Genomic DNA, 24916 nt, shown 5'->3' with positions numbered 1-24916 from the left:
AACTCCCTGGGACTAAGTTTCTTTGCTTGCTTTTAGGACTCCTGGTTCTCATCCCGTATCTACCTTAAATGTGTTTTGCAGCTTGACTCCCCAAATCATCTCAACATCCCCAACTTATTTTCTTGAGCTAGGTATCCATGCTTATTATTTCCAATAACCAGGGGCCCTTCTCTAGCCCATCTGATCTACTATGTGTGGATTTCATATCACAAAGTGAAAAATTCCTAATTTTGAACCTTTTACCAAATGTTTAAATCTAAGATAAACATATTAAAAACAAACAACAAAAATCCTGTCACTCTAGCAGCTTACAGATTGCCTAGTGCAGACAACCCAGCAGGCCCCATCACCATTTACAATAAAGGAAACATGATGCTTTACTGAAAGCCAAACAAGCTGAAATCAAAAGATAAATGGATCCCAATACACAGCCGTTCCTGATGGGCTAGCTTTTAACGGTGTTTACAATGTTTTAACTGGAGTTCAAAAATTCATTGAAGAATGAATTGTGATAAAAATCTGGGACAAATCAACTCGAATAGCCTTTAATGTTTAGGGAAAATGAATACTTTTTTTTTTTCTTTCTACAAAAGACAAGACAAATCAAGTTGTGAAAGCTAGAGATTTATTGTTATTTTGTGATTAATAAATCATCAAATTGGTTATGACACTGTCCCACACTGTACACCACCATTCACCAGTACAAAAGTCTAGCAAAGACACATGAATTCCATCCATAACAACCTCCTCTAAGCATGCCTCCACCCTGACCTTCGCACATGCTTTCCTCTTGGGGAAAGTGTCTAAACAGTGAATGCACTGGTGGGCAACCTGGCCTCCTGACCTTTTTTTAGAAGCAAGCAACTTACAGAAGTAATGGAATTCAACTTGTATTTCCCTTGATTTTACTGGTCTGAATTCATTTTAGGTTATTTTAACATTGTAAATTTCCTGTAACTGTACACAAGAGAATATAATGACCTAAGAGAATACTGAACCAGAGTCAGCCAAATATATTTCTGACCCTAAAGTTATGTTTTAATTGGTCCTAAAGGAATGTACCACCCCAACAATTTGAGAGTTAGACAAACAGAACTTCTTTGGGAAAGGAAGAAAAAGGCGATTAGCCAAATGTACTCAACATTGTTTAAACGGCTCTTTGTTTTTCACCCCGAATGATACTTCATTACTACACTATATGCACAAAAATCCTAACAGAATCTTGGCTGCCAGTATTATTTAGTTTAGGCTGGCCCAATCCAAGATAGATTCCGTCTTACCCCCCCACCCCCATTCACCCTTCTCTGAGGATCTGAAAAGCACAATATTTAACTATTTCTTAGAACTATCCAAACACTTCAGAAACAATTGGCTCACAAATCATTTTAAATTCATGTATTGCCTGTACATGAGAAAACTGATAAACCCAAAAGATAGTTCTATTTTTATGTGGCAATGAAAAACTGAAACATCAACACTTTCAGTGAAAGCAACATTTCAATTACAAATTGTAATGCCTATTAAACTACCTATGGGAGAAGCTGAAAAGTCCTAGGCAAATGCATTTTGGGGTATACTACAGTGCTCCTTCAGTAAGCACAGAGATTAAGGTAATTTACAGTCAATCTGTGAATGCTGAGACAAAGTTACATTATGTTGTCTACACAATTAAATGTCCTATAACAGATAACCAGAATCAGCTTTTCCTTATTTTCAACAAACCTGACTGGCACTTCTGCTGAGAGATGTTTATCAAAGATGCTGTAAGATTCTATACAACTAGGAAATACTTGGGAGCATTTCCTTATCTTTACTTTTTTGGTTACAGGTGTTTTTGCTCATATAACCTATTATGTTTCTAGAAATGCAATCCCAAATGTGCATACTGTATTGTATACAAAGAAAAAAATTGTCAATAGTATAAATCTTACAGCATTGCAAAAATACATGCCAAAGTCACAATAAGCAATATTTTACTACAAATTATAGTGCGCAAATGATTTGCTTCTTTTTTAATGCTTTTATTCTACATAAATTACTACCATAGGCTAATGTTAAAAAGCAAATAAATTGGACAGATGCAGGACAAAAATCTGTTCACCCAATTATAAAAGGTGTTTTTTTAAAAAAAAATTACAATAAATGCAGAAGTGTTTAATGCATGCAGTAGCCTTAAATGAAAAAGCATTGATTCCCACTGTTCCAAAAAAGAAAAATACAGAAAAAAAACCCACACATCTTACTGTACTCCACCTTAAAATGCCATCATATTGGGTTGTTTATAACAGCACAGAATTCCAAGAGTCAAAATGAAATAAAGCAGGTATTTTAAAGATTTAAGAGCCGTTATCAAAAATAAATTACATTTTTTTCCAAGATACAGAAATTCTGCTATGATGGTTGGGAACCCAGTAACCGTTCAATAGCTGCATTGATGTCGCCTCCTGTTGCTATTAGGGCTTGTAAGTTTGCTTCGCGGTTCAAAAAGCCCATTGCACTGAGCTGCTCCAGTTGCTGCTGAAATCTGACTTCTGGATTCTGTAGCTGTTAAAAGAAAAATCAAACTCTAAAGCAAACCAGTCCATGTCACATCTAAACAACTTTTCAGTTTTTCTGGTGTCAGGGTTTGAACTTGGGGGGGAGGGGTTCACACTCACTCGACTTTCTTCCTCACAGCTGCTGGATGTTCCACACTTCAGCATCTTCTCTAGACTCGCTTTCTGTAGTCACTTTGGACTGCCTTAGACTATCCTGCATGGGCTGGCTTCAAAGCCCAACTCCTGGGTCTTAGCTTCCTAAGTAAGGATTACAGGCTAATCCACTGACAATTAGCTACTTAAAATGCTTTTTAGAATATATTTTAGATAACACATGCTGGTTTACTGAACTTTTAAAGCCCTATCTCTTTAAATATATTTTAAGTTCTTAAAAGTAAAATTGCAGCCAGGTGCCTGTGGTTCACACTTGTAATCCTGGCAACTCAGGGAGCTGAGATACAAGGATCATGGTTCAAAACCAGCCTAGGCAGGCAAGTCCTTGAGACTCTTATCTCCAATCAACCAGCAAAAAAAAAAAAAAAAAAATCTGCATCTCATATTAGCCTCGATCATGTCAAGCTTTACTAATAAAACCACTGCTGGGCGCCAGTGGCTCACACCTGTAATCCTAGCTACTCAGGAGGCTGAGATCTGAGAATCACGGTTCAAAGCCAGCCCAGACAGGAAAGTCCGTGAGACTCTTATCTCCAATAAACCACTAGAAAACCAGAAGTGGCACTGTGGCTCAAGCGGTAGAGCATTTGCCTTGAGCTGAAGAGCTGAGGGACAGCACCCAGGCCCAGAGGTCAAGCCCCATGACGGACAAAAAAACAAAACAATAAAACCACATTATTTTAGAAGCTCATGATCAAGAAGAAAAATTTAAAAACATATATACAAATAGATGAAACTGAATGAATTCTTTTATGTAGCTACTGACCAGTTGAGTGCCCTTCCCTTGTGTTAAAAAATGTTCCAATGAGGTTTACAATATGGGCTCAATCTCAACACTAGCTATTGAATTCTAGTTTTAGATCCACAAACTATACTCCTAATCCTGACGATTCAACCACATGGTATCTTTCTTCAGAAATGAGGCTAAACAGAAAAAGCAGGAAGTGGAGCTGTAGCTCAAGTGCTAGCCATGAGCTAAAGAGCTGAGGGACAGCGCCAAGGCCCAGAGTTCAGGCCCCACAACCAAGGGTGGGAGGAGGGGGTGGTGAGGAGTGGGGAATGAGGCTAAACAAAAACACATGAATATCCAGACAACCCTGTTCTACCTGGTAATGGTGAGAGAGGCTTATAGGCTGTTCAATTTATGTAACAGTTCTGTCCAAAACTCAGTATCTAGGTACCAAGAATTCAAACACCTAGGTACCAAGAATTCATATAAAATAGCATTCTCCCTTTATTGCATTAAGACTCAAAAAAAAAAAATCTAGGAGGTGGGTATTTGTAGCTCATGGTTGTATTGCTCATGCTTGCTATTCAGGAGTCTGAGACCTGGAAGACTGAGATTTAAAGGCAGTGAAGGCAGAAAAGTCAGAGAGACTATTAGAGGCACGAATGAAGTGGTAGAGCACCAGCGATAAGTAAAAAAGCTGAGAGCAAAAGGCCCTGAGATCAAGCTCTGGTACTATCCCTCAAAAAACAAAACAAGGCCTTGAAACATTTTTCCACATGCAGAAGTTTGGGCAACTCATCATACCAGTTTATAATGCTGGACGTCAGTGTCTGACACCTGTAATCCCAGCTACTCTAAGAGGCTAAGATCTGAGGATCAAGGCAGGAAAATCTATGAGAGTTTTATCTCCTATTAACCAACAAGAAGCTAGAAGCAGAAATATGTGGCAGAGTACTAGCCTTGAGTAAAAAAAGCTGAGAGACGTATCAGGTCTGAGTTCAAGCCCAGGACCAGTATATGCATGCATGTGTGCACACACGCACACCTCATTTATAAATATCTTTGTCCAATGGTAGGCTCTTAGTAAAAAGCCAGTATTTATAACCACATAAACAATATTGAAGGGGTCCCTGTTTTTGAGGTAGACATGTAACACAAGTTACTACAGGAGTGATAAAATGATGGATGGGATCAGTGATTTTCTTTTTATTATTTTCATTTGAAAATGCTAAAAACAGAAGGGTTATAGTTACATAAGTCCGGCAAAATGTATTATTTCCTTTTGGACAATGTCACCCCTTCCCTTGCTCTCTACCAGTTTTTCCCTCCCAGCCATCCACAAGTTGTGTAGCTCATTTTCTTTCTTTTTTTTTTGGTTCCAGTCGTAGGGCCTGAGCGCTGTCCCTCAGCTCTTCACCTCAAGGCTAGCGCTCTACCACTTGAGCCACAGCACCACTTCCGGCTTTTTTTTCCTGCTTATGTGGTGCTGAGGAATCGAACCCAGGGCCTCATGCATGCAAGGCAAGGCTCTACCACTGAGCCACCTTCCCAGCCCCATGTAGCTCATTTTCAACAATGTCTAGTGAGTACCATTGCTGACTTATTCACCCTTTTTCCAGCTGTTTCTGTGCCTCCCCTTACCCTCCCAAAGACATACAAACTAACTTTTCAAAGTAAAAAGGAAAGGCTGATACAGTTGTCCTGCAGTACTGAGGACATCAAATTTCTATTCCTGACAAACTTGCATAAAACAAAACCATTTCAAATGACTTTCAAGCATGGACTTCAACAAAGTACTTTTTTAAAGGATGCTTCTATTATAAATTATGGTCTGTAGATCATGCCTACTTAGACACCGAGATGGGGAAGATCAGTTCAAGGCCAGCCTTTCTCAACCAATAGCTGGGTGAGTCGGCAAATGCTTCTCTTCCTACCAACGTGGGAGTCCAGGACAGCCCAGGTAAAAAAGTTCACAAGACACCATCTGCCAGTAGAAGCTGGGCATGGTAGAATACACCTGTCATCCCAGGTATAATGGGAAGCCTGGAATAGGCAGAGCAAGGTCTATGCATGTGCCTGGGCAGAAGTGGAATTCCCTCTCAAATATAATAATGGGGGAAAAAGCAGGATGAGGGGGCTTGGAGGTAGGATGGCTCAATGGTACAGTATCTGCTTAGCAAATAAAGGCCTTAAGTTCAAACTCCAGTGTTGCCAAAAGAAAGAAAAATTCTTCGCCACTTTAGTATCTGATATAGCAACAAACTTAACATAATCTGTATAGTATGTTTCCACATTCAATTCCTTAAAATTTCATTAGTCTATATATGAAGGGCAGCTACTGTCCTTTCCTTTTTGGAAAATTTAAATTTCTAATAATTGAATGAGAAATTTAAACAACCCTGTTACCTGTGGGTTTACTCCAGCCAGAGCCTGTAGCATTTGTTGAATGAACTGCTGGTGTCCAGGTTGTTCAGTAGTTCCTGCTGTGGGGCTTGCATTTTCACTAGGTGCAGTGTTAGCTCCAGTGGTTCCTGAAGGGCCTCCAGTGCTTCCTAATGCCCCCAAGCCAGGATTAAATCTAGGGGAAAAAGTACTAATAAGTAACAAACCCAAGTTCTTGTAAAACTAGAAGCCAGGTCAGGTAGTAAATCAGTTATATTTTAACATAGTATTAGCCAAATTAGCCTCTTAAAATGATCATTTGCAACTTTGAAAACTGAAAGCAATCTTAACAAAAAAGGCAAAAGAATATTGACTCTGAAATCTTCAATGTAGCCATTATGCACAAACTTTCCTGAAGTAGTCCTACCCTGGGATAAGGCCGGGGGCTTCGGTTGCCAAAGTCTGTAAACCCTGCTGAATCTGTAGCAAGGCCTGCATTGCTCTAGGGTTTGACATTGCTGATAATGTATCAGGATTCTGCATCTAAGAGAAAAAAAATGAAACATTAAGTAGTCTCAGAAAAAGAAAATAAATGGTGAAATTTTATTTTTTTTTAGTTGCTATTATTTTTTTTGAGAAAATTAAAAACTTTACTCCCAGACCCTGGTAATCCATTAACTTCTTCCCAAAATAAACACAAATCTTCTTTAACAGCAAACCTAGTGTAAAAAACATTACTTGACCTCCCAAATCAATCATAAAAGCCATTTCAGAACTACTTTGAAAACCAAAACTATTCTGTTCCTCAAAAAAAGCAAAGTTTCATTCTTGGGGGGGGGAGGAGGGGAAAGGTGCTTGGAGCCACATACTCCTCTTCTGACCAAGTGATTTTGGTACTAATTACCAGTAATGTACACTCAAACGAAAGTTCCAAATTTGAAGATGACACATGTGTCCTGAGTTTCCAGATTTCACCTATTTCCAAATATCCACCACCTGACTGACCAACTAAACTTACATCATCACAATAGATCAAGGACACTAACCAACCTTGTAGAATGGTTTACAAGCCTGACAATCATTTACATAAACACCACCATTTCAAAAACACCACAAATAACTTCTTTTATCTTCTTAAATAATAAAACACCATGGCAATCTTAGGTACGTTTTTATAATAAAACCTGCCTTACATGACAACACTGACAATTTTATTCCTACTAACTCCAAGTTTAAGGAAATGAGTTCTACCCCTTAGAGAAAATAGACTTTCTACTAATTTAGAAAAAACCGAACCGAACCTATAAAATAGAATAGGGTAGCTCTTTCCTGTCACTCAAAGAGTAGTTATACCATAAAGTATACATTTAATGTAACACAAGGAAGCACTTCAAAGTTAGAAAGGTGAAAGGAAATGGCTCATGATATTAACAACGCGTTCAAAATCCTAAATCCTCAAAAACAAGATGGTTCTTTCCTCACAAGTTACATTTCAGAAATACAGCAAAATGTCAGCAGTGAAATGGGAATCAGGTAGGATCAAGCTGAATTCTCTGCAAGGAATTGACAGCACTTATATGCTGTTCTGCATTTTGCTATCAGCCAGAAAAGAGCAAGGAAAATATTCACCAAAGTTTTTCAAGCAAATCATTATGGAAGATAGCTAGCATCTTTTCTTACTCACTTGTTGTAGGAAAGTTGGGAGTTGTTGTCTCATTTGTTCTTGAAGCTGAGGGTTTCCAGCAAATAGGGGATTATTCAGCATCATCTATGGGGCAAGTGTTCAAACAATTTTAACTAGAAATATCTGAAACAAGTAATGTACCTTGTTTAATATTCTATCTTCCTCCAGAGGCCTAATTTGGCATTTGAAAAGGAGGAAGGTAGAATGTAGATAAAAAAGGAAAAAGGAATATACTATCCCGAGGGATCTCCAAAAACCAAAAACAAAAATGAGGTCTCCTTTCTCTCAACAAGAATGGTGAATATGGTAATGACATGCAATATCCTAAAAAATAAAAGCAATCATTTTCTTAGATTTTTGTGCAAAGATGAATTTTTGCCTTGGAAAGAAAAGTGGGAGTAACTGGTTCTTATGATGATGTATTTGCAGCTACACTGTCAGAAGAAACATAAACATCAATATATTTTAAAACTATATATTTTGCTTGCTTAGAAACCTCCACACAAATGGCAAGCACAGAGAAAATCCAGATCTGGAACCACTGTATCTACCTACTACAAAACAGCTAATAGTAGGTCCAGAAAAATAACACCACAAAACATCAACCAACTTGCCAGAGAAATGAAGCTGCTAGGTCAAAAACAGCCAAAACTAGCACCAACAGTCCTCTGGGGAACATGCTAAAATGTTTTAAGATCTGAAAGATGTAAATCCATTTAAGAAGACCAAGATTAGCAAAAAGTCATGGTTTATATTAACATGTTGGATACCTGAAAATAAGATTACAATACACAATCAGCAAAACCAGGAAACGAATAAATTCTCTCAGCTTCAAAAAAGCCAAATCTCATACCACTTTTCCCAAAGTGAAAAATCAACCAACAATGATTTACTAATAGCCTATTTATCTGCCTAAAGTCTGGGAGAAAATAATGCTTGCCCTCAATTAAATAACCATGTTCAAGAGTAGGTATATGTAAATGCTGAAAGAAAAGAATTTCTGTTGCCCTCTATCCAGTTATCTATCATTGCAAAGCAGATCACTTAACATAATGAAGCAGGAAGAAGTTAAACAATATTTTATGGATATATAGTTTATTTCCAAGTAACCAAAAAAATACCTACTGAGACCAACAAATCTCTTTCTTTATTAGATCCAGTCAAATACCTCTTGGCTATGAACACATAAGTACCACATTTACTTTTCAACATTTGTTACTAAAGCTAATCTAGGAAAAAAAAAAAAAAAACACCACCTCAAACATACTCAATTCTTTCTCAGAAAATCATCTCTTTTGATTATACTTCTCCTTACCTGGGTTCATACCATTTAGGTATTTACATTTAAGATCTCTAACACTTAAAAATAAAAAAACTATGTGATGTAATATTCTGATACAGAATACATTGTAAAAGTTTTTTAATTTTTTTTTTTTTTTGGTCGGTCGTGGGGCTTGAACTCTGGACCTGGGCGCTGTCCCTCAGCTCTTCAGCTCAAGGCGAGCGCTCTACCACTTGAGCTACAACGCCACCTCCGGTTTTCTGGTGGTTTATTGGAGATAGGAGTCTCACGGTCTCTCCTGCCCGGGCTGGCTTTGAACCGCGATCCTCAATCTCAGCCTCCTGAGTAACTAGGATTACGGGCGTTGAGCCACCAGAGCCCGGCTAAGTTTCTTAATTTTTTATATTAAAAGGAGTCCTTATCTAATATTCTTTGTCAGCATTTTGTTTTAGAGTGTAAAAAAATCATTATGTGGGAATTGTTAAAGTCCCCTTAGAATGTAAAATTATTACGTATGGCTAGGAACATTATTAAGTCAAATGTTAAAAGTACTATTGAATATGTATTCCTTAACATACATATATAACCACTATATATATTTTGTTCCAATTTTTTATTTTTCCCTTGTTCCTAATTTTAAACAAATGTAACCATTTTAGCTTTTTTTCACTGTTAATTCAGGCCTTTAACACTAATTATATGAGTCTGATAATTTTCAAATTAATGAAACTGTCTTTCATAAAACTATTGGCAATATAAAATATTTTAAATACAAATATTACTCGATGTTAGAGCCAAGCACTGATGGCTTATATCTGTAATAGCTACATAGGAAGCTATGAATGTGAGGATCATAGTTCAAGGCCAGCACAACCAGAAGAAAGTCTACAAGATGGACTCTTATAGGAGGGAAGCTGGGCCTTGGTAGCAGATGCCTGCCATTTCACCAATGACAAGAAGCCTAAAATAGATGGAATGCAGTATAGACACACACCTAGGCAGTTAATCAGACCTTATTTCAAAAATAAGCAACACAGGGGCTGGGAAGGTGGCTCAGCGGTAGAGTGCTTGCCTTGCATGTATGATGCCCTGGGTTCGATTCCTCAGCACCACATAAGCAGAAAAATCCAGAAGTGGAGCTGTAGCTCAAGTGGTAGAGCGCTAGCCTTGAGCTGAAGAGCTGAGGGACAGCACCCAGGCCCAGAGTTCAGGCCCCACAACTGGCACCAAAAAAAAAAAAAAAGCAACACTAAAACAGGAAGAGGTGTAGCTTAATTATAGAACTCAGGTGTAGCAAGTGGGAGGTCACAGTAGGGGAGAGGGAATAATGAATGGATCGTTCATTAGTTATTTAACTATTTCCAATTTTACAAGCAGTTACTGAAAATTTAATCTTCAGTAGATATACTTTATATCATATAGTTTTAGGGTTTAAAAAACAAAAACATGTCATCTGATATAATGAAGTGATTCATTTAAATTTTTTTTTAATTTAAAAATTAGATTAGGGCTGGGAATGTGGCTTAGTGGTAGAGTACTTGCCTCCCAAGTTTGAAGCCCTGGGTTTTATTCCTCATAAACAGAAAAGGCTGGAAGTGGCACTGTGGTCAAGTGGTACAGCACTAGCCTTGAGCACAGAGATGCTCAAGGACAGTGCACAGGCCTTGAGTTCAAGATCCAGGATCAGCAAAATAAATAAGTAAAAACTAAAAAATAAATAAAATAAAGTAGATTAACTATGAAACATTCCGAATTCCCAACACTCAACTTAGCCCATTTTTAATGAATGGCAAATATATGAATGGCTGAGGCTTAATTCACATCCTCCACAGTTTATCAAGCCTACTGGTGCAAAATCTATGTGACACATCGGGATCTCCTACGGAACCTGAGGGACTAAAAAAAAAGAAAACCAGAAAGTAAGATCCAACACAAGTTCATCAAAACCTCTAAGGATGAGGTCAAGGATTAGTGTGTGTGTGCCTGTGTGTGTGTAAGTGTGTGTGTGTGCGCTTAAACTCAGTGTCTGGGTGTTGTCTCTGAGCCTCTTTGTGCTCAAAGCTAGAGCTCTATCATTTGAGCCACAGCCACTTCTGGTTTTTGAGTGGTAGTGGAGATAAGTGTTTCATGGGGACTTTTCTGCCCAGGCTGGATTCAAACGCGATCCTCAGATCTCAGGCTCCAGAGTAGCTAGGATTACAGGTGTGAATCACCAGCACCCAGCTTAGTACTGTTTTAAAGCTCCAAGTAAAGCTCAATGTTTCAATACATAAGCTTTCTCAGTTATGATCTCTTTAGAAACAAATTAGTAGTGAGTAGATCAGTAAAAGACAAAGAATGTCAATAATCAAAGTGGCTTATAATGGAAAGAATGAGAGCATTCTTCCTGAAAGTATGCCTGTTTTTAAAACACAGTTTGAGGATATTTTACAAATATGTTTAGTTTGACTAAACATAGTTTAACAAAGTTTAACATAGTTAAACTAAGCCACCTAATACACAACATTTCAAACATTGACAGTGCTCTAAAAGATTCACATTTCACAGACACACCTACCTTACAAAGCAATCCAAAACTGTTGTCTTCATTTCCTAAGTTAATTAACATAGATCGATTTTATAAGCTTGCAGTTCTAACCAATTACAGCAGTGAAGTTTTAAGATTTACTTTTTATTATTATTTTTGTTTATGTGGTACTGAGGATTGAACAGCAACCACTAAGCCATATTCCCAGCCCCTGATGTTTTTATTTTATATAAAATAAGCTGCCCCCCAAAACTGGGAGATGCAGTTTGCCTACATCTCCAGCGTGTTCAGACATCACAATGCAAATTTGCCCAATCAAGATGATCAGTTATTAAGTTCAGACTTCCATCTTCAATATATTTATAAACTCACCTGTGCAGCAAGGTCAGGATTCTGGCTTAGTGACTGCATCATGCTCCTCATGTACGGGGCAGACAACATGTTTTGCATAAGTTGTGGGTTTTCAGTTATTTGCTGCAACAAGCTCTGCATTCCTGGTGTGTTGAACATACTAGCTGAAAGTTTATTAAACAAAAAAAAAAGACATACACTTAAGTAAAACTTTAATACAACAAATACCTCCCTCACTTAAGTTTAGTAACTGCAACAGTCATCCCCTTATCCAGAGATTTGTTTTATAGTTTTGGTTACCAACCCATGGTCAACCATGACCTCTCAAAATTTAACAGAAGGTTCCAGAATAATTTCTTAGTTTTAAATTACACTGTTCTGAGAGCATTAATGAAATCTCATGATGTTCTGCTCCATCTTTTTGTCAGTCATGTCTATACTATATATCTACCTACATATTAGTCACTTAGCAGCTAACTCAGTTATCAGACTGACCCTTATTTTACTCAGTAATGGCTTTAAAGCGTAAGAATCATGACACTGACAATTCGGAGGGGCCAAAAAGTGAAGCCACAACGTGCAAAATCTATGCAAAAAGGTAACTAATTTGACATAAGGGAAAATTAAGTCATATGCAGAGAGGTTGCTAAGGTCTGTAAGAAAAAATTTCTGTATCTCTGTGAAATTGTGAAGGAAAAAGAAGCTTATGCTATTTTTGCTATTATGCCTCAAACTGTAAAAATTTCATCCGCAAGCACTAATAAGTGCTTTGTTAGAATAGAAAAGGCATTAAATTTGCATATTTATGTCTAAGAAAACAATGTGTTATCAGGTATCAATGTTTTCGATTTAGATCTTCTACCAGGAGCCTTGGAACATGTACAAGATGCAGGAAACAAAAACTATACTGTATACATATTATGCATCAACTGAACTAAGGAAAAAAACTAAAACCAAGATCTCAAAAATACATATACTAGTAAAACAAAAACGACTTTAATTAGAATTCTGGTTGTATTTACAGTAAAAATCACATCTAATGGCAAAACTAAGTTCTAAAGTTTGTTTAAGGCAAAATTCAGACATGCTGAAATTATTCTTGAAAAAAAATCTCACATGGAAATCTAGGTCATGGTCTGAGACAACTTTTCCCAGGATTATACATACACACACACACAAAGTCACGGGATCATATTCAGCCGTCAACAGTACTCATGCTGGAGGAATAAAAATATATAAAGCCTCCATCCCATATCCACTAAATGCAGGCACATTTGGCAGGCATGTTTGACACTTGGGAGAGACTTTAGAGAATAGTGACTAAAAGCAGCATCTGGAACCAAATTACCTGAGCTCAAATCCAACCTAACTATACAACTTTGGGCAAATTATTTAGCTTTTGCATACTTCTGTTCCCCATCTATAAAATGGAAAAAGATAGCATCTACTTCATAGGATGGTTGTAATGATTCAATTAATGCGTGAAGAACTTGTTAAAAATGTTTTGTTCAGCCAGGTGCCGTTGGCTCACGCCTATAATCCTAGCTACTGAGGAGGCTGAGACCTGAGGATCACGGTTCAAAGCCAGCCTGGGCAGGAAAGTCCATGAGACTCTTATCTCCAATTAACCACCAGAAAATCGGAAGTGGTGCTGTGGCTCAAGCGGTAGAGTGTTCGTCTTGAGCTGAAGAACGCAGGGATAGCACCCAAGCCCAGAGTTCAAGCCCCATGACCGACAAAAAAGTTTTGTTCGTACTCATTACTTACTCATGTAACTGTAACTCTTCTGTACAGTATCTTTACAATAAAAAATATAATAAAAATATTTCGTTGTTGGAAGTTACAGTTGAATTTATATAAAATTCAGTAGTGATTAACTCATTTATATAGGTATTTCTTTTGTGTTTAATTTATGCATTTTCAATTGCTGATTAGATATTTAAACTTAAATGTTTTCTAAGTTATTATATCAAGTGAACTCACTTAACTTTTTCATTTCTCTTCTGATTCTCCCATCATAATGAGAATACTTTTATTAAGCTTAAAACATTTGATTCTTTCCACTTATCTATTTTATTGCAACTGCAGTTTGTAATAATTTTTTTCCTATTTCCTCAAGTTGGAAGTCTCAATTTTGTCTTTTCTCACATCCTAGAAGCTAAGAATATTCTAATACAAGTTGGTAAACTACAGGCTGCAGGATAAATCTGGATATAATGTTTTTTGTACACCTCAAAAGGTAAGAATTGCTTCTACATTTTTAAATGATTAGGGGCAGGGTAGGGAAGAAATAATAAAGACAAAAAGGTTTGGTCATGATAGCTCAAACTTGTTATCCCAACTACTCTAGAGACAGAAATCAGAAGGATGTAGGTTAGAGGCTGCTCTAGGAAGAGGTTAGCAAATCTTCATCTCAACAAATAGGTTAAACTCTGATGAAATATGTATCATCCCAGAAGAAAAACTGTAGTCCAGTCCAGCCCAACTGTGAAACCCTATCCAAAAAGGAAACTAAAGCAAAATGAACGGGAAGCATGGCTCAAGTGGTAGAGTACAAGTGCAAGGCCCCAGGCTCAAACCCCAGTATTGGGGGGGAAAATGTAGTGAAGATAACTGTTCTTTGAAACATGGAAACTATGAAATTCCAATATCAGTGTCTATAAATACCATTTTGTTGGACCATTCATGCTGATACATTTATTGCCCACAGGTGCTGTGGCACTAGAAAAGCAGAGCTAGAAGACTTGTGACAGTCTATGGTGCTAATCACTGCTTCACTCTACTGAGCACTGTACTCCAAACCAAATTATAGTGAGTCAGTTAAAACTCAGGCTACACAAAATCCTTCTCGCATCCTGTTTTTCTTAATTATCAATACATACCAACCATATGAAGAAAAAGGCTATGAATATCATACTTTTAAGGCACAGTTGAAAATGGAATGTTCTATCAAATGATATTGCAAAACACTCTTTATTATGTAATGAAATTAAAGAACATAATATGTAGACATTTCCAGAATAAATACTTCTCCTAATACCCCTGTCAGATATGATGACATGCACCTGTAATCCCAGCATATGGGAGTGCCCAAAATTGAGCTTCTAAAAAAGCCTAGCATGGAATAACTAAGGTGAAACTATTTCCAAAGAAATTGAAGGTCACTAATTCAACTTGAGCCCGGGCTACATTGCAAACTAGCAATACCATCTCAAAACAAAGGCAATCGACTCTCTATCCCCCCAACAGACAGGAAGATGGGACAGAAAGATGAATTTCAGAACAACCTGGGATACATAATGAGAATTTCTCCCAAAACAGAACAACAAAATAAGACACAGAATCCCACTAGTAGGAAAGCAATACTCTGTAAAATTAGAAAAACAGCTGAGTGCCAGTGACTCACAGCTATAATCCTAGCTTCTCAGGAGGCTGAGATGAGGATCACAGTTTGAAGCCAGTGTGAAACTCTTATTATCTTCAATTAACCACCAAAAAAAAAAAAAAAAAAAGCCAAAAGCGCAGAATACTAGCTTCGAATACAAAGCTCCAGTACACACACACACACACACACACACACACACACACACACTCACACACTCACACTCACACTCAAGCACAGGTGGCCTGTAATTCTAGCTCCTCAGGAGACTGAGCTCTGAGGATCATGCCTTGAAACCAGCCCAGGCAGGAATGTCCATGAGACTCTTATCGCCAATAAACCACCAGAAAACAGTAAGTGGCATTGTGGCTCAAAGTGGTAGAGTGCTAGCCTTGAGTGAGAAAGATCACAGATAGCACCCAGGCCCTGTGAGTTTAAGCCCCAAGAACCGGAGGGGGGGAGGGAGGAGAAAAAAGGGGGGCCAACACGAGGTGGTGCGTGCAATTAAAATTAAATACTTTATTAGAGCTACAATTCTTCACATAAAATGAAAAATCGAGGTAAGGCTAAAAATGAAGTTTCCAAGTGGCTTGTTAGCCAATCAAAGTCTTGTACTAGCAGTGGCAAAATATCAGAACAAAATAGCAGAATTAATTAATCATCTTTCCAAGAAAACAAATGTAGGTCTATTTGCCTTTTAGGGGGTATAGGGTTGACCTACCGCCCCCCCGCAGAGTTAAAGACAATTGAGCACACCACCAATACCCAATTCAAATACCACGCAAATGATTCTAAATGGTACTCTTGATAAATCAACATTTTACTGATAGTATTTGGTTTTAGTTTATATGGAGTGACAAGGCCAAGTCTGAAGTGCCTGAAAATTGAACTTGTAAAAAGTCTTGCATGGAACAACTAAAGTGAGACTATTTCCAAAGAAACTGAAGGTCACTAGTTCAAAATCAACCTGAGCTACACAGCTAACTAGCAGGAGTATCTAAAAAAAAAAAAACAAAAAAAATAAAAAACAAAACAAAAGGCAAACAACTCCCTGCCAACCCACACACACACCAAGAAGCTAAGATAATACTTCAGTACAACTTGAAATGGAATTTGCTAAGGTAAGCTGCATCTGATGCTGGCAAAAATGTGTAAACAATGAAAAGAATTCAACTGGACCAATTACAAAGTTTATAAAAATATAAGGCATTTAATGACTCATTATGCACTGTCTTATTCATCAGCAGGTACTCTAGAAAGTGTCCTGATCTTTGCTTAAAATATTAAATCAGAAGGAATATCAATGATGAACACTTTTACTCCTAACACACTTACCCATTTAGTTCCATAAATTTGTATTAATAATAGTTCAGTATCTTGACATGCCTAGAGAGCAACTGAATATACACATGAAATAAATTTACTAGGATAAGAGAATTGCTTTGTGTTAGAGTGTTTGAAGCAGGTAGAACTGGACATCTAAAATCTGATTTATTTTACATTTATGTTATGTTAATTAACAAATATAGCCAGGCCAGTGGCTTATGTCTATAATCCTAGCTACTCAGGAGGCTGAGATCTCTGAGGATCCTGGTTTGAAGCCAGCTAAGTCCACGAGACTCATCTCCAATTAACCACCAGAAAACTGGAAGTGGCACTGTCACTCAAAGTGGTGATAGCCTTGAGCAACAAAGCTCAGGGAGGGCTGGGAAGGTGGCTCAGCAGTAGAGTGCTTGCCTTGCATGCATGAGGCCCTGGGTTCGATTCCTCAGCACCACAGAAGCAAAAAGAAAAAAGCCAGAAGTGGTGCTGTGGCTCAAGTGGTAGAGCGCTAGCCTTGAGCTGAAGAGCTGAGGGACAGCGCCCAGGCCCAGAGTTCAGGCCCCATGACCGGACCCCCCTCCCAAAAAAAAAAAAAAAAAAAGCTCAGGGACAGCACCTAGGTCCTGAGCTCAAGCCCATGGCCAACAAAACAAATATATTTTTCTACTTTCTGTTTTTGGTCATGTCCTCACCCATCATTTTGTATGTCCTGGCTTACCTGAATGACCTTATAAGCAAACTTAAAAGTTTTTGAATATGTTTTTAAATATGAATAAGTTTTTATGGTTTTTGATTATCTTCTTCAAATAGTTAACTACAGTGATCCCATTATATTGTGTTATTCTTCTGCTTAAGATGTTTCCATGAATGAGTTCTGGATATCAGTTGTATAGAATGGTAACTAAAATTGGTAATGTACACTGTACTTAAAAATTGCTAAAAGAATAGACAATTTTTCTGACCATAAGAAATAAGCATAGGATCTAATGGGTACATTTATCATTCACAATGTATACACATATGAAAATATCATGTTGTACCCTATCAACATGTATGATTTAAAAATCTTTCCCCTCTAATAATTCCACAAATCCTGGCACATGAAAAAGTTCATGAAAAGTATACCCCATACATACACAAAAACACATCAATATAAGCAATACTTTTTATTATTATTCATCTGAATGAAGACACAAAAGTTTACTTTAAACATACCTCCTCCTACTCCAGGCACTAAATTTGGTCCAGCAGTATTCTGCCCAGCAGTGGCACTGGTAGTGTTGCCAGTAGTGCCACTCACAGTGTTAGTGGAGCCACTGGAGGCTGATGAACTCTGGGAAGCCTGTGGAGCCCATGGATTGGGTAATGGATCTCTGTTTTCTGTACGAGAAGGCTGACTACCTTCACCTGACGATGTACTGCTCACTAAGGAAGCAAATGGATTGCCACCAAACTGTAATGAAAGACAAAAAAATCATAAATAAGCTTTTGTTTTAAATAACATAGGTAACTATTTTTTAATGAAATTACATTTCCAATATAAAGGCAGCCATCCTTCAGACCACATATGTGTTGAGGCCTGAGTCTTGGAGCCGTTGGATCACCTGCTCTTGGGCAGCACTCAGCATTGGTTCCTGAATGTCTGTATACATGCGTCGCAAAGCATTGTATCCTCCAGGGATACTCTCCAGGTTGCTCAAAGCTCGGTCCTGGTTTCTCATCATTTCCTGCATCATTGCTGGATTCCTGGCAAGTTCCAATGTCTAGGGAAAAAAATATTTCATTAAAAAAAAAAAAAGGCCTTGGAACACACATGGAATTATTTTAGCTACTACAATTAAGTTTATGGAAGTTAATAGAAGATCATTGTTTCTAACTAGCCTCTTGCCACAGGCTCCAGTACACTGAACAGAGTGACTTCTGCTAAATGCCAAATAATCAAGCTGAACTCTGAAAAGAACTAAAAAACAAAAACAAACAGAAGATTCCAGACAACCTAAGTCAGCACAGTAACCCTATTAGGAAAGTTAAGTCTACAACAACCAATCTGTCGTTTGTTCCCTTTTCTGCTTTTTTTCTACCTCCTGAAAGCTAACTTCCTTTGCTCAGTTCATTGGAATATTCATTCTATTTTGTAGAATGAGGTGTGATTTTATGATCAAAACAAAAGTTCACTGGTGTTTAAAATCAAATTTGCTGTCTTTCAATACAAAGTTATTTTTTAATTTTCTGGTGGATTTTACTTATATAAGCAAGCAAACTTTCATATAAAATCAATACAGAAGCAATCTGTTAGGAATAAATATCCCCTATATAGAAATTTACTTTGTTTCTTAAACCTTCAAACTGAACTATTTATAAAGAATTTTTGTGGAAGGACAAGAAGGGGAGTGGGGGCAGATGAATGGAGAGAGGAAGGGTGGGTAAATACAGTCATTTTATCCAATGTACATAGGTGAAAATTGAACAGGTAACTTGAGGATATGGGTGGGGATAGGAGAAATGATGGAGAACAATGCAAAGCACAACACTGATCAAGATGCATTATATTTATAAAATGATAGTTTGAATTGAAAATCTTTTATACATCTAATTAAAGATAATAAAAAATCTGTTGGAGAAGTGACTCAAGTTGTATAGTACTTGCCTAGTAAGTTTAAGACCCTGAGTTCAAGCCCAAGTATGAAACAAGCAAGAAAAGGAAAGCAACACAAACAAGAAAACACCTTTTCATTTGGGAAAAAAACTCAGAATTCCCATAGTCCAAAATAATGCTTTGATCTTTTTTTAAAGATGATTGGGATTTCTCTATGGCTTCACAGTATATATAGAAAAATGTCCGTAACTAGTATAGAAAAACAAAATTATTAGAATAATTTTCCACATACTTGTCTCATTATATCTGGATTATTAAGCATGTGACTAATTTCTGGATTTCTCTGTATCAACTGCTGCATTTGTGGATTAGCCATAATTAACTGCCTCATCAGGTCAGGATTGGACAGCATGCTCTGGACGAAGGGATTTTCCATAATCTGGACCATCATTTCAGGGTTGGATAAGAGTTGTCGTTGCATTTGGCTCTGTAGTTCAGAGAAGTTGGTAGTATTCAAACCCAAGCTACTCAAACCTGCAAGTCCTCCAAGTCCACCTTAGATGATAAGGGAGAAAAAAATATATAATTTCAGAGATTTTATCATTACTTACAATTTTGCTAAAACATGAAGATGCAAAAATATTAACTGACTTAACAGCCCAATATAAGAAGACCATTTCACTTTACAGGTTTTGCTTTTAAAAAAAAATTGGTTGTGGGGGTTTAATTCTGGGCCTGGGTGCTATCCCTGAGCTCTTGTGCTCAAGGCTAGTGCTCTAGCACTTTGAGCCAAGAGCCACCTCCAAGAAACCATTTTAAAACAAAAAGGGTTCATATTATTTCTACATGTTTAATTCCTACATTATGATTTAGACATAAAGTATCCCCGCAAAAGTTGCATGTGGGCACAGGAGTAGCCCAGGAGTAGGGCCTAAGTGAAGAAAGTGGGTTACTGGGACTATGCCTTTGATGGGTATCAGTATTATCTTGTCCTCTTCCATCCTTCAGATTATGAGGTGATCACTTTCCTTTGCATTGTATGCCTTTACACACAATGATTTTGCTTTGTTATATGCTTAAGAACAATGGAACCAGCTGACCATGGACTGAAACATCTGAAATTGTCAGTCAAAATAAATGTTTCCTTCAATTTCTCTCACATATTTTGTCACAGCAACAAAAACTTAGTGTATCCTACAGCTGAAATTGCTCCAAAATTTATAATTGGATAATTAAATAACAAAACCAATTAAATATATTTTCAAGTTTATAGTATAAAAAATTTGTAGTTTTTCTCCTTCAAACAGTTCTTAAAAACTGGGATTTTAAGAGTGGTAATATCTTTTATTATTTATAACAAGACCTTTTGATCAATAAGACTAATAGTGTAGAGCTTCTCTAGACAGTCTTAGGATGAAGCTAGTCACTAGGAAAACCCAGGAAGCAAATAGTTGACAATTTTAGCTCCACCCGCCAAAATCCATTAAGGGGAGTCAGAGGGAACTAGAGATTGAGCTCTACATAAATTTTTTTAAAAAAAGAAAAAAAGGTTCAGGGGCTGGGAATGTGGCTTAGTGTTGGAGTGCTTGCCTAGCATGCATGAAGCCCTGGGTTCGATTCCTCAGTACCACATACACAGAAAAAGCCAGAAGTGGTGCTGTGGCTCAAGTGATGGAATGCTAGCCTTGAGCACAGAGAGGCACAGGGACAGTGCACAGGTCCTGAGTTCAAGCCCAGGACTGTCCAAAAAAAGAAAAGATTCAGAAAAGCCTTCTAGGCTGGTGAACACACCTGTATTAGGAAGATGGTGTGCTGGAAAGAACACAAGATTTGTGCCCACCTTCAATCCCCTACATATCTGAACTATATACCTCTTCAAAGCACTGGCTTATATCTGGGTGGTATCCTTTATAATAAGCAAGCATTTTCTTGAGTACTGGAAGACATGCAGGCAAATTCTGAAGCTGGACTAAGGATCAATGATCTAATTTGTAGCTAGTTGGTCAGAAGCACAGATGACCAGAGACTTGTAACTATTGTCCTAAGTAGGGAAAGTCTTCGGGAACTTCAGGACTAAGACTTATGAGTTCTAATACTAACTCCTGGAAAGTAGTCAGTACTAAATATAATATTGGGCCTGATGACATCAGTAGTCATAGTGAAAGGATCTCAAGTTTGAGGCCAGCCTAGCTATTCCATAGTAAGACACAGTTTCAACAAAAAAAGAAGGGAAGAGGTTGATTAGGGAGCTGTGAAGACGCACATTAATTAAAGGGTTCTCTAGCTTTTAGTGACCATTCAGCTATGAGCTCATCAGTGAATAAATCTATTGATGAGGTTAGTGCCCTTAATGATTCAGTCACTTCTCCACAGTGCCAGTAGTTGTGGCAAATATGAATATGTCAACTCATGCCATACTGTAAAATGTCCCCAACACACATTTGTTATTGTGTAACTGAATTACAAAAACAAACAAAATCTCCCAGGGGCTGTGAAGGTGGCTCAGTGGTAGAGTGCTTGCCTTGCATGCTCAAGGCCCTGGGTTCGATTCCTCAGCACTGCATAAGCAAAAAGAAAAAAGCCGGAAGTGGTGCTGTGGCTCAAGTGGTAGAGTGCTAGCCTTGAGCTGAAGAGCTGAGGGACAGCGCCCAGGCCCAGAGTTCAGGTCCCACAACCGGACTCAAAAAAAAAAAAACCTCCCATAGAAAGGATAAAAGGTATGACCCATGATATGTGAAAATTGTACATATATAAAAAACACTGCCTGAAGTTGCATTGTGGCTCAGTAGAGCTTTTGTCTTGAACTGAAGAGCTCAGCGACAGTGCCCAGGCCCAGAGTTCAAGCCCTACAACCAACCAAAACCAAAAAAGAAAACACTGCCAAGCTGGCACCAGTAGCTCAACTCAAGCCTGTAATCCTAGCTTACTCAAGAGGCTGAGATCTGAGGATCATGGTTCAATAGCCAAATAGAAAAGTCTGTGAGACTCATCTCCAATTAACCACCAGAAAAACAGAAGTGGTGCTAAGGAGCTCAAAGTGGCAGAGTACTATCCTTGATGAGAAAAAAAACCAGCTCTACCACTGTGACAATACCCAGGCCCCCTGATTCCTCCCCTCCCCCACTCCCGGCAAAGGGGGAGGGGGGGGGGGGGGGGGAGGAAGGTAAAAAAACCTATCATTTCAAAGTAGAGATATGCAACTTGAGAACTTCAAGTCATTCATCCATCTAGATCTACTTTAAATTTCCATTTTTCCCCCCTGAACAGAACCTCAATATATAAAACTGATAGAATAAAAACTGATTTACCTTATGCAGGAGCTCCTTAACCACTGATCTTACTTTCAGGACAATTTCAAAGTAAAGTGCAATTTAATCCCATCAATTTACGAAAGAGAAAGTTACTATGCAAATGATCACAAATTATGATCAACAATTAGCCAGTTTTCCCTAGATCCAATTAGTGGTGGTCAGATTAACTACATAAACACTACATCTCTTTCATTATTGAACAAAAATGTGTCACTTACTGACTGCTTTGTAAATGTGAGTTTACCAAGCACACCCGTACCCCCAATTACTCCCTTAATACAATCTTGAAGGAAAATAGTTTTTTAAATTGTTTGATTAAGGTAACAATGTTAATTATAATGTTTTATTTGAAACCACTTTGGGAAACAGAAGATTATTTGTTTTCCCCATCCCTATAAAAATGACTAAAGGGGCTTACCTAAACCAAAAGGATTGCTGGTAGCAGAACCAGATGTGGGGTTACTATTAGGAGTTGAATTGGTAGCATTGCTTCCAGTGGTGTTTGTTTGCTGAGCTGAATGGTCTTGAGACCTAAGGAAAATTCAATCACAATGTAAGCAGTGGAGATAATTATTTTTAAAAGAATCTATAAATACAATAACCAGAAGTAAAGGTTGAGCACTCAGATTTAACTCAAATTATTATAAATACCCTGAGATTACAAACAATAGAAACATAGCAAAAACTTCAGAAATCTGAAACAAACTGCTACTGTCCTTTCTTGAGTAAAGTATACATACAAATATTTCATTCCTTTCAATCATACTGATTAAATAAAAACGAGAGGTTAAGTCACCTCAGAGAAAACTGTCAATGGCCACCCCCACAAGTACAAAGCCTGACTAAACAACTTTTTTAACCTAGCCCCTTCTAGTTCTGTAGGACATGTCTTCATAATTGCTTGATAGCCAACTTAAAATGCCTACACACATGTGCTCCTTACACTGCTGGCCACAGATGTTGAGTTTGCCTTAGTAAACCACATCATTAATTGGCACTCAAAGAAGTTATCACCCAGGTACCAGTAGCTCATGCCTACAATCGTAAGGCTAAGATCTGAGGATCACGGGTTCAAAACCAGACTCTTATCTGCAACTAACCACCAAAAAGCTGGGACATAGAGGTGTGTAGCTCAAGTGGCAGAGTGTATGTCTTGAGCAAAAAAAGCTAAGAACAGCACCTTGCACTGGGTTTGATTCCCTAGCACTGTTACAGTGTAGGAATTAACATGGTATCATACTAGGTTTTTTTTTTTTTTAAGAAACATGTTAACAACAACAAAAAAAAGGAATTAATGACAGAAAAAGCCATTTTAAAGCCAAGATTACTTTTTATGTGTAGTGGGTCTAGGACTCACTTTCTGCTCTCACTTGGCTTTTTTCTCGTAAGGCTGGCACTTTACCACTCAAGCTACACCTCCTCTTCCAAGACTAGTTATTTCAAAAGGAAAAAATAGAAACATTACAGTTTAAAGCTTTATGTCACCTAAAAACATACCTGTTTTGAGTTTTGATGACAAGGTGAACAGTAAGCCCATCATGAATTCCATGCTGGCTCAAAGTATCCTGATCTTTTAAAATTTTTCCAGCAAATATCAATACAAGTTGTTCAGTATGTGATTTGAAACGTTTAGAAATTTCTTCTTTGAACTAAAGATAAAAATAAATAGGTATTACAGGTGTGTTTGCATAGCACCATTCAAACTAGTTCCTCAAAGTACCACAAGGAAACTTTTACTACAAGTTACAATTCACAAAATATAAAGATTCATTCGTTTCTATGTATCTTTATTATGGTATATAATGATTATCACTTTATATCTAATGCAAGTCTTATTCTATAAGATTCTGTAATCAATCTGCTAAGACCCAAGAATTTGCTGTTTTGAAATAGTCTCATTTTAAATGTCAGCAGGACCAAATTTAATTCAGACTAAAAACTAGCTCTAACCAAGTTTGCCTTATCTATTCCTCAGACTCCCACCTCCAATTTTGTTTTCTTTCTAATTTCATACATGTACCTTGTATTCTCAGTCTATTTATACTGACTATCCTATCCACTTATTTTATCAACACTTAATAACAGTACTATGGTGAAGCAAATATAACCAGGAGAATTCATCTGGCATTTAATTACGCCTGTAATCCTAGCAAGGTTGAGATCTAGGGATTGTGGTTCAAAGCCAGCCTGAGGAGCAAAGTCTGAGACTCTAGCAAAAAAGCCAGAAGGAGTTGTAGCTCAAGCGATAGAGTGCAAAAGTTCAGAAACAGCACTAGGGCAGAGTTCAAGCCCTAGGACTGGCACACACAAAAAAAATTCTTAAGTACACAAGGAATACTCAAGACAGATCATATTCTCAGTCACAGTATACAACTTGGAAACCTAAAATAATGGAATCATTTATTTTCTGATACTAAATCACATTAGAAATCAGCAACAGAAAAGTATCTGCCAAGTTCCCTAATTAAACAAAACACTTCTAAATAGTTCATGGGTCAACAAGTCTTACAAGCTAATTAGAAAATATTTTCAACTAGGCAAAAATGAAGATGAAATAAGAAGTTGTGATACACAGCTAAATCAATGACTATTAAGATATATAATACTAAAGGAGTGTATTTAAGGAAAAAGACCACA

General features: G+C 37.5%; 1 protein-coding gene across 3 annotated transcripts in view; it reads right to left on the bottom strand.

Moving 5' to 3' along the window:
- Window positions 1-855: 855 nt before the first annotated feature.
- The window catches only part of Ubqln1 (ubiquilin 1), a 40902-nt gene continuing 16841 nt past the window's right edge, over window positions 856-24916 (bottom strand). The window contains exons 2-11 of one of the 3 annotated variants that reach the window (XM_042696219.1): window positions 23777-23928; window positions 22698-22810; window positions 19261-19523; window positions 17977-18135; window positions 17591-17825; window positions 11689-11831; window positions 7508-7591; window positions 6251-6366; window positions 5848-6019; window positions 856-2544 (exon numbers count right to left, since the gene is read on the bottom strand). In XM_042696219.1, the coding sequence (XP_042552153.1) occupies window positions 2392-2544; window positions 5848-6019; window positions 6251-6366; window positions 7508-7591; window positions 11689-11831; window positions 17591-17825; window positions 17977-18135; window positions 19261-19523; window positions 22698-22810; window positions 23777-23928 (1590 nt within the window). In that variant the 3' untranslated portion in view covers window positions 856-2391. Of the gene's footprint in view, window positions 2545-5847; window positions 6020-6250; window positions 6367-7507; window positions 7592-11688; window positions 11832-17587; window positions 17826-17976; window positions 18136-19260; window positions 19524-22697; window positions 22811-23776; window positions 23929-24916 lie in introns of all 3 variants that reach the window. The other 2 variants (XM_042696218.1, XM_042696220.1) reach the window with 2 other exon arrangements.

The sequence above is a fragment of the Dipodomys spectabilis genome, unplaced genomic scaffold (assembly GCF_019054845.1).
Source record: "Dipodomys spectabilis isolate Male_0828 unplaced genomic scaffold, ASM1905484v1 ptg000204l, whole genome shotgun sequence".
In the NCBI taxonomy this organism is placed as follows: Eukaryota; Metazoa; Chordata; class Mammalia; order Rodentia; family Heteromyidae; genus Dipodomys; species Dipodomys spectabilis.
The sequence above is the reverse complement of the archived record's forward strand: the minus strand, read 5'-3'. Positions and strand labels throughout refer to the sequence as shown.